This window comes from Salminus brasiliensis, chromosome 22 (genome assembly GCF_030463535.1).
Source record: "Salminus brasiliensis chromosome 22, fSalBra1.hap2, whole genome shotgun sequence".
NCBI lineage: Eukaryota > Metazoa > Chordata > Actinopteri > Characiformes > Bryconidae > Salminus > Salminus brasiliensis.
In genome coordinates, this window is record NC_132899.1 from 28,399,941 (window position 1) to 28,409,562 (window position 9,622).

Here is a 9,622-nt window from a genome sequence, read left to right on the forward strand (position 1 = left end):
CAACATCATAACATCATAACCATGGTGGATACCCCAGTGTTTCACCACCTTGTGGTTGCCCTAGCATTTGGATCAGGTGCTTTTTAGATGATGATCAGCACACATTCAACTAGTTATGTCTTAACGTTTGACTGTTACCATGTACCACAAGTTCAGTTGCCTTGACTTATACTGTTAGCCAGTTCAGTAACTTGGATGGGAAACCCCTATCAAAAATGCAAAGATAAGGGAAGATCATTTTCAGTAATTGTTTGTGCCTCTAAATAGTTTTCAACATCTTTGATTTGGGGGTTTGCTCTAGAGCTTGCTTTCAGCTTTAGGTCAATAGGAAAAAGATGGGAAGTTTTCCTGCTGTCATCTAAAGAACATGCGTTTATAAGTCAGTTAAACTTAGACTTCTAGGCTAACAAAAAGTGAAGACTTTATATGCACAGTTTATGTGCCATTTATGTGATCATCTGAAGTATGATCTGAAATATGCTTTTTGTGCCAGCAATACATCAAAGTGCATTTCCTGAGGATTGCGGCACTGTAGCACTTAGCATTCTTCTATCGCTCACTAAAACTAACTAATCAACCAACCATCATCGAGCAGCTTTTTGAGTTGACTTGGAATGGTTTGTGGTACCATGGTCCTCCAGTAATGCACGCCGACATCTACAGTATAGGCTACCCTTAAAACTGAATTTGGAACTGAATTTTTAAATGTAATGCTAGTTCCAGTTGTGTTGTAGCTTGTTTAATGTTACTAACAGAGTATAAGAATCATGCTTGTGGGGTTTATCAGACCCTACGTGCAGTGCAATCTGACTTCATATGTATACTCTACTGTGATATGGACAATAAAGACTATGTACAATTATTCTGAATCAATGCTTTGCTTCAAAACTGATGCCTGTACACTGTGTGAGTCAGTTTGTGCTTTTTTGTTGGCCTTTCTGGATCAGAAACAGCCCAGGATTTCCCCCCGGGATTTTAAAGGAGGTCTGCACACTCGTTAGGCCTGCTCCAAATAGAACTGCCCTCATTCGTCTCGCTCCAAACTGCTGTCAGCTGTGCTTGGCCTCCCGAGGATTATAGGGAAGGCTTGTGTAGATCTGAGACACCATGCTGGAACATCCACAGTTGCTTCTTTTTTCTCTTATCTCAAGATTTCTGAGCAGAAATTCATGGACACCCTATGTACACTCATTATCAATGGTTTAGAGACTGTAGCCCATCTCTTGATGTCATTTGTGTTAGCCACCTTATTCTAGCCTAGCTATGTCAGGGATGAACTGGAATCCAATTTTGCCCTCATTTGTTGTCCAGACAGGCCTACTACAGTGGCCAGTGAGCGTAAATACAAGGTAGGCGTTTCTAACAAAGTGGCCAGTGAGCGTAAATACAAGGTAGGTGTTTCTAATAAAGCAGCCAGTGGATGGAAGCTCAAGCTAGGGGTTTCCAATAAAGTGGCCAGTGAGCGTAAATTCAAGGTAGGTGTTTCTAATAAAGCGGTCAGTGAGTGGAAACTCAAGGTAGGAGTTTCTAATAAAGTGGCCAGTGAGTGGAAGCACAAGGTTGGGGTTTCTAATAAAATGGCCAGCAAAGTTTTGTTTGTTTTGTTTTGTGAGTGTGCTTTGTTGTTGATAAACTAATTGGAAAACACTGAGAAGGTGTATCTCATCACTAGATGGCAGTATTGTTTTAGCTTGTAGTATTAGTTGATGACTTCATGTACAGATAGCAGGGGAAGGCCAGTGTTAACCACAGGTCATGAAGTGCATGATATATGCAATATATTACTACCTACACCAATTAATAGTACATTTCTAAATGTATTAAATATGCTGAAACTCTAATTAATATTACATTGATTTAAGGCAATTGGCATTTAAAAAAATTTTTTTTAATCAATCATTACAAAAGTCCAAGACTAATATCATTGGATTTTTAGACATCTAGGACCAGTTTCCCAAGATCCAGGTTAAGCCTAAACCTAGACTAAAAGAAATTTCTAATGGTGACTCATAACTAGGCTTAAGCTATAGCTGGGAAACCCAGTTCTGGACTACTCATCTATCTGAAACAATTCCAAATGTCTTTGTTGATCATTGATCACATTGGTATAGACATTTATGGCCTTTGGCAGAAGCTCATTCACACTGACTTCCTATTGTAATCATGTTACAGTCGAATATGAAGAGGCTTGCATGTGGACATCTAGTTTGTAGTATGACAGGCCTGCCTGAGCAGGGAATCAAACTCAGGGCTATTTTTAAACACAGCCTTGAAGATGGCTGGAACAGTCCATCAGCCTGTTCACTGATGTTATCTGCTGACTAGGTCCTGTCAATTGATTGGTCACTTGAAATCTGAATCTTTAGTCTAAACATTTTAAAATACAGGACATATGTTTCAACCATAAATCAACATATCGTTGCTATCGGGGAAAAAACTCCTCTTCCATGTAGAAGCAAGAAAACACTCACACTTTCAATGGAAGTTGATGTAAAAATGTAAAAAATTTAAAATGTAAATGTAAAATGCTCCAAAATAAGTCATTTTGGAGCATTTCTATTGGTCCATTTATTATGAAGTTTGGACACGAGAGCCAGATTCACATTATTTCAAAGAAAGTACACTATAAACAAAAACAAACAAGCAAACAAACAATATATATATACAAAATAAAAGGTTCTTTTAAAGGTTCTTTGAGCGATTTTGATTCCATTGAGCACCATGTTTGTAGTTGTAATGTCTCCCTCTGCTGGCCTAAGCAGGGAGCTCCTGCACAAGTCACGTGCTCTAATGTGCAAGGCCTAAGCCCCGCCCCTCACCTGAGGCTCATCTCTGGCACACAGGTGCTGTTCCTCACTGGACTGATTAGGACTCCTCTTAAGCCCCTCTATTTGGCCCGCTGGTCGTGAAGGCACTGTTTTGCTGCCTGTGCTTAATGTGCATGTGGTGCTTTGTTTGACTTCTTGGATAATGGCTTTGCCTGCATTGTACCTTCCTACCTGTTGTCTGACCTCGGTCTGTCCTGAGGAGGAGTTTTGCTTTAGCCTAAATTAAGTCCCTCTGTACAGCCTGCCTCAAGCCTTATGTTGCAGTAGCAGGGGTTTGTGTGTGAGGAACCCTTTAAAAGTCTGAATAACCATTACTTCTTAGCTCTTTTACTAATTCAGAAGTTCTACACACTTCTTTATATCAAATATGGAACAATTTATGGATCCAAAAATAGTACTTCTATGGTATCACTCCAAGAACCATTGGAAGCACCTTTATTTTTAAGTGTGTAAATCTGTAACACTGATACATACATATGTAAATTATATACTTAACAAAACATGATGGACCTTGACTATACTGAAGAGGGTAATTGGAGACAGCCACTTGTCAAAATAAACATCTGGGCTTTGGAGGTTATTTAGAGGATGGGGTTTACTGAGATGTTCTGCTGAAGGATGTTGGGCAGAACTGAAGCTGAAGAAGTGAGCTAAGGGCAACAAGCTAGTTGTGTTTGAGGTTCCTGTGAACTCATTTTTTCTCTTTCACCTTTTCATAGACTTTAAGACACTTAAAATATTACTTGACCCATGAAGGCCATGGTGACTCAGAATGAGAACTTGTGCTCATCTTTAAGCTGTTGAAGCTGCCAGAGTGGAGCCTTTCATGGTCATCTGGTCCGCTGAGGATGTTCATAAGATACTGATGATGCAGACATAGTGACAGATGCCATCCAATGGTTTTATATTTACTCATCATTATTAAGTTTTGATCTGCTTTAAAGACCAACCAGAGAAGTATAGTGTGTCCACTGTATGGAGTATTGAGACATCTGCTCATTCATTGTTTCTTTTGAAACTAAGGGTATTAAAAAAAAAAAAAGATGTTTGTTTCTTTGGTTGGAGTGACTGCCTTCTACAAGAATTTAGTGCACTGCGTTAGTGGGGTTATGGTGTTTGGATTAATCTCACCCCAACTCAAACAGTATTGGATGAAACACCAACCGTCATTCCAGAGAACACAGTTCCACTGCTCCACAGCTCAATGCTGGGGGGCTTTATATCCCTCTAATCCACACCTGGTATTAGACATGGCGTCAATAGGTTCATGTTTTATCTGCTCCAGAGAGTCCTATTCTAGACTAGACGTGTGTGTGCGCATTTGCACCTCTGGGTCAGCAGTGGGCGCAACTCAAAGTAGCAGAACACATTCTCTCACCCAAGAGAATAAGCCCAAATGGAAGTTTTTATAGACTACCAATGAGTGAGTGGGATTATTAGCATTTTGATCATTTTAGGCTATACCATATCTTTATTCGGGGTGCTGCCCGGTATTTTGGGCCCCATAAAAAAGCATATTACACTGAGTCCCACCACCCCACTGCCAAACCATAGCGTGAATTTGACAATTTAGCTCATAACCATTAGTTGGCAATCTTTAACAATAGCAGGACACTTTACAAATAGCAGCAGTTAGCATGCTAATCACCTAATGTAATATAGATTACGAAAGCTAAAAAGTGGGCACTGACTAATCAAAATTAATAAATACAAAGCCCTAAACTAGTAATAGACCATTACTAGATCAGCACAAACCAACAAAGACCAGCAAAAAAGCATTATGCTGATGCTTCTTTTTATTGTAAAGAATTTACCTTTAAAGATGAAGAAATTCCAACTAAGCCCCTGCCATAAAGCCAACGACAAGGCATTTGACACAGTGCTGCTCGCCTCCTCCTTCAGTTGGGAGTAGGGCTGAGATATGGGAATGGCTATAAACAACTTCTGTCTGTCCTGGCACAGGGCAAAGGCAGGGGCAACGTATTTAGTATGAATAGCCGCTAAAAACCCTTCCTGCATGGATTAAATTTAGACTTTTAGGGAGTGAAATGTTAAACCTGTTTTTTTGTGAAGATATTAAATGACTAGCGTTAGCCTATTTCACTGTGAGCTAAGCCAACAGGTTCATTTTCCTCATAAAAAAACAAACAAACAAACTGGGTGACACACTATCACTCTTTTCTTTATCTCTTCTGTCTTTTGTTACTTTCTGGGAACCGGTTTTCCATTTACTTGTAACACGAAACAAGATGCTTCACTCCCAACTCGCAGCCACTGCTGGCAATTTCTCGCACCTGGCCGACCTGAGCCATTTCATATAAATTGAAAGTTGAAGGCAACTGAATGTTTCCTTTTTATTCGTACAAGGAAAAAAATACAAATAAATGTGAGTGATGCAAATGTATTAGTTTAATAATCATTTAAAAGGTCCCAGTCGGCCACAGGTCCTTAAAATCCAACAAAAACTCTTATATCTAAGAGAAAAGACCGATTTCTACACATATCAAGTAAATAAAAATATATAATGTAAAATAAGAGATTGTACAAATATTCACCCCCTTTAAAGTGACTGACCTATTTCAACAGAGGTCCAGGCAGTTGGTGCTAGTAGTCTCAGGGGATCACCTGAGTGCATAAAGGCAACAAGTAGGGAAAGAAACCTCCAAGGGGGTGAATACCTTTTATTGGCACTGTATTAAATTAGTTATATGTGTTATATCATACCTAGTTATATATTGACTATGAAAGCACCAAGCAATTGTATTGGTACTGCATGAGTGCTAACGGAGCTAGGTCCAACTACCGTAGGGTTAGCTACTAATATTGTTGTCAGTCTTGGCTGAATTGCAACCAAATATCAAACTTCATTTGGGGGCACTATATTTTTTCATGAATGTTTACAATGTGGATACATTTTTGAATTATATTCATTGTACTGTACAGTGTGTGTGTGTGTGTGTGTGTGTGTGTGTGTGTGTATATAGTCTTATACAGTGCTGTATACATTACATATCGCTATATTGTACTGTACATTGTATTATGGTTCACAGCACTAATAATGGGGTTGCCCACAGCGCCAAACAAGCTCCAATCGCCACTGAAACAACTCCCTTTCAAAGTAGCCAAAAAAGGTTGCCCACACTTTCCACGTTTGTCTGAATCATTGGTTAGCATCTGTAGAGTTCAGGTAAAGTGCATTTCTCCTTTTTGTAATGGATGCAATGTTCTCTTTGTAGCGTCTGGATGTGCAGCTCTGGTGAATTAGCTTTGTCTTGAGGCACACTCAGCCCGGCCCCCGTGTAATAACTTGGGTGGAAAATGCAGAGCTAATGGCCAGTGACGACTCCTTTTGTGTGCCTGAACTGAGGGAAGCCTGTGGTCAGATGGGACAGATAGTGGGTCAGGAAGGCCTGGAGTGGCAGCAGTTGGAGTAAAAAGCCCAAGCCCGATGCCATCAGTGCCTGAGGTCAGAGAGGCCTGAGTGCTCTCAGGTGGGTCGCCTGCCTTTCGGAGAGAGGACCCCTATCTCCATTTGTGGAGATAAGATTTAGAGACAAGCGAGGCTGGAGCAGACGCATAAAGGCTAATTTGGCAAAAGGTAATTCCACGCAGGTATAAATACTGTCCCAGTCCTTAGTGTAGAGAGAGAGAGAGCGAGAGGAAGAGAGAGATGGAGGGAAAGGACAGAAGAGAGAAAGCGGTGGCTGCTATGGAGGCCTGCTACCAAGGCTTCGACCCTGCAGCATACTTGCAGTATAACTACACTCCGCCACGAGCCGACTTCGACCGGAACGACAGCATTGTGCCGTGGAAACTCAACTGCCTTCATAAAGCTTTCTCTGAGGGTGAGAGACATTTAGGCTTCTATTTCCACTCTTTGTTTTTCTCAGATTTAACAGCTTGCTTAGGCTAAAACAAACAAACCTGCCCTCATAAGGAGTTGCTGTCTTAAGATGGCCTTAAGATGACTTCCTCTAGCACATAGGTGCACGGTGAAGTTTTGTTAATGTTTACAGATCATTAGTTAGCAATGGTATCCTCGTAGCTTGGGCGCTAAACTAAAGTAGAAACATTTTGGCAGCATATGACTGCACAAATTCCCATAATGCTCCAGCACCTTCAAATGCTAGCCCCTTTGTAGCCCCTTTCAAGCCCCTTTCAGCCAGGTCAGCTATGGGGTAGCCAAAAAAAAAACAAAAAACAAAAAAATGTTCAACTAATTTAACTGCTGCACTAACCAAATCATTTATTAATTATAATTCATTATTATGTGACTAAGTGAAGCTAATCAAAATGTGTGCTGTATTTCAAGTAAACACTCCCACAAGTAAACACTGTTATGACCTGTATTTTTATTTTCCTGACCCTAATCTGTGATTTATAGGATTAATGATGTTAGCTTGCTGTTTTGCTGGAGGATTTTGTGATATTTGTAAGTTTACAGCTGAAATGTCATATGACATTAACGTTACTTGTGTAATCTCATGTATATATATATTTTTACTGTTAGCTTAGCATTAGCCTACCTGCTGAGAGGTACTTACATACTGCTATTGTAGCTAGTCAACTAAGCAAACTGTAATTATTTTACTGGTTGGTGAGCATTTGACTACTACCTGAGACATGCTTCCGTACTGCTAATGTAGCTAGTTAACTAAGCAAACAATTAGACTATCTAGACTTATGTTTTGTTCTTGTTAGACTAAGAAGTAGCAACTTAATTTTACTAAGAACGGCAAAATAAAAAATAACAACACAAAAAAAGCCAAAAAAGAGAGTAACTACATATTTAGGCAACTCGTATGACCCAACTTGTCATATAATTCAGTGATACTGGACCGATTTTACCTCATTGTTCTGTTATATAGCAACCCAGGGCTGCATCGTGGATGTGTCCCCAATAAGGGTGTTTGTAACTAAGCATTTTTAAAGTTGTGTGAACTTCATTTTTGTCCAGAACCACTGCTTTAAAAAAAATCCTCTCTGATTTATGTTGCACCCTCACTCCAGACGGGATCAAAGGAGAGGTTCTGGTGGATGTGGGTTCCGGGCCGACTCTGTACCAGGTGATGAGTGGCTGTGAGCACTTCGATCGGGTTGTTCTGTCCGACTTCCTAGAGGTGAACCGGAAGGAGCTGCACAGCTGGCTGCAGGACGGCAAGAGCAGCCTTGACTGGACGCCTTACCTGAAGTGTGTGTGCGAGTTGGAGGGACGCAGGTGAGGAGCTTAAACTGCTTTCTTTTGAAGGGCCTGATTATTAAAATTTAATTTCCCAGTTCATGCTGTCGCTATATCAGATACTTCATCAGAATTGGAATCGGAATTGCTTGTTTGTCAAGTACCAGGAGTACAAGGAAATTCTCTTGATGCAGACGTCAAACATTAAAGTAAATATTAAAACAAGAAACAACAGGCAAGCCTAGTTTTGCCAGACTGCAATTGGCTGCACAGAATGATCAATAGCATTTTAAAAAATGGAGTTTGGGACCAAAACATCTGCTCTTCATTGTGAAAAGTGTTCTGTGGTATAAAATGACCTCTTATGTTTTCTGAGGGTTCAGACCTCAGGTTCTATTCACCACCTCTGTGGAAAATTTGGATTCTGCAAGTTCCTCTAGAACAGAGTGCTCTAAATGACTTTTTTCTCGTCTATCAGCTGAAAGATCAGTGTTTTATTTATTTATTTATTTTTAAAATCAGCCCTGACTGCTTTGCAATAAGGCGCAATGCAAGGCAGCCAATCAGAACACTGGGATTAACATACATCTGTCTCCTAAAGGCACAGTAACAATAACAGCTTGTTGAATAATAATGAAAGGGATAATGAAATACAGAATTCGGACTGTCTTTGGGATATTTTATTTATTTTTTTAAAAGAAAAACTAAACATAATAACAATTATGCAAAATGCAATTTTAGAAATACACAATTTTACAACTAAAGTGTCTTATTCTACCTGTCTCAAGCCCTTCAGCCTGGACAGAAAAGGCAGAGAGGCTTCGCTTGGTGGTAACCGATGTGCTGCCCATCAACGTTCACCAGCCCTGCCCCCTGCCTGCTGGATCTCTACCCAGCTCAGGAGCCGACTGCCTGGTGTCATCCTTCTGCCTAGAGAGCGTCAGCCCAGACCTGCCTTCGTTCACGCGGGCGTTGGGCCACCTGTCCAGCCTCCTGCGCGCCGGTGGTCACTTGCTGCTGATTGGCGCGCTGGGCGAGAGCTTTTATCTTGGGGCTCCGGGCTTGCGCATCCCTGTGGTGCCACTGGATGAGGCTCAGGTTTGCTCCAGCCTGCGGGCCAGCGGCTACCAGCTGCTGCAGCTCAGTGTCTACCACCTACCGCCAGACATGAGGGTGGGGGTGGACGATGTCACTGGAGTGTTCTTTGCCAAAGCCAGGAAACCGTAGTCATGGTGATTGCATGAGAAGGATGTGAAGGTTAGAGGTCAGGGGTGGGTGCAGTGAAGAAGGATGTTTCCAATTTTTATTGCCTTTTATACAACAGCAAGCTCTGACCATGCAGTCTGATTGCTTGTAAAGAATTCTGCCTGTGTTTGTGGATTTTCAGTTGCTAAGTGTGCTTGCAAGCCTTAAAAATTCAAATACTGTATTTTTGTAATAATCACTTATCCACACACAAACACAGACAACAAAGTGTTGTCTGTTAACTTCTTTCCACAAACATGTTGTCCACTGTAAATGTCAGGTCCCACCAGCTAGAAGATGAAAAAATAGAATTCTCCATTTTTTTTGTATCTTGGAGTAATTACTTACATTTTTATTTACTTTCAGTAAT

The 9,622-nt window shown here is 40.8% G+C and overlaps 1 protein-coding gene across 1 annotated transcript; it reads left to right on the plus strand.

Annotated features, from left to right (window-relative positions):
- Nucleotides 1-6,498: 6,498 nt before the first annotated feature.
- On the plus strand, nt 6,499-9,234 carry LOC140544473 (phenylethanolamine N-methyltransferase). The gene is made up of 3 exons (XM_072668004.1): nt 6,499-6,673; nt 7,839-8,046; nt 8,796-9,234. The coding sequence occupies exons 1-3, from the start codon at nt 6,499-6,501 to the stop codon at nt 9,232-9,234; spliced, it is 822 nt and encodes a 273-aa protein (XP_072524105.1).
- Nucleotides 9,235-9,622: the final 388 nt, after the last annotated feature.

Coding starts and splice junctions, on each gene's coding strand:
- LOC140544473 (XM_072668004.1), top strand. CDS start 6,499: ATGGAGGGAAAGGACAGAAGAGAGAAAGCGGTGGCTGCTATGGAGGCC. Junction 6,674..7,838: donor TCATAAAGCTTTCTCTGAGG/GTGAGAGACATT, acceptor CCCTCACTCCAG/ACGGGATCAAAGGAGAGGTT. Junction 8,047..8,795: donor TGCGAGTTGGAGGGACGCAG/GTGAGGAGCTTA, acceptor ACCTGTCTCAAG/CCCTTCAGCCTGGACAGAAA.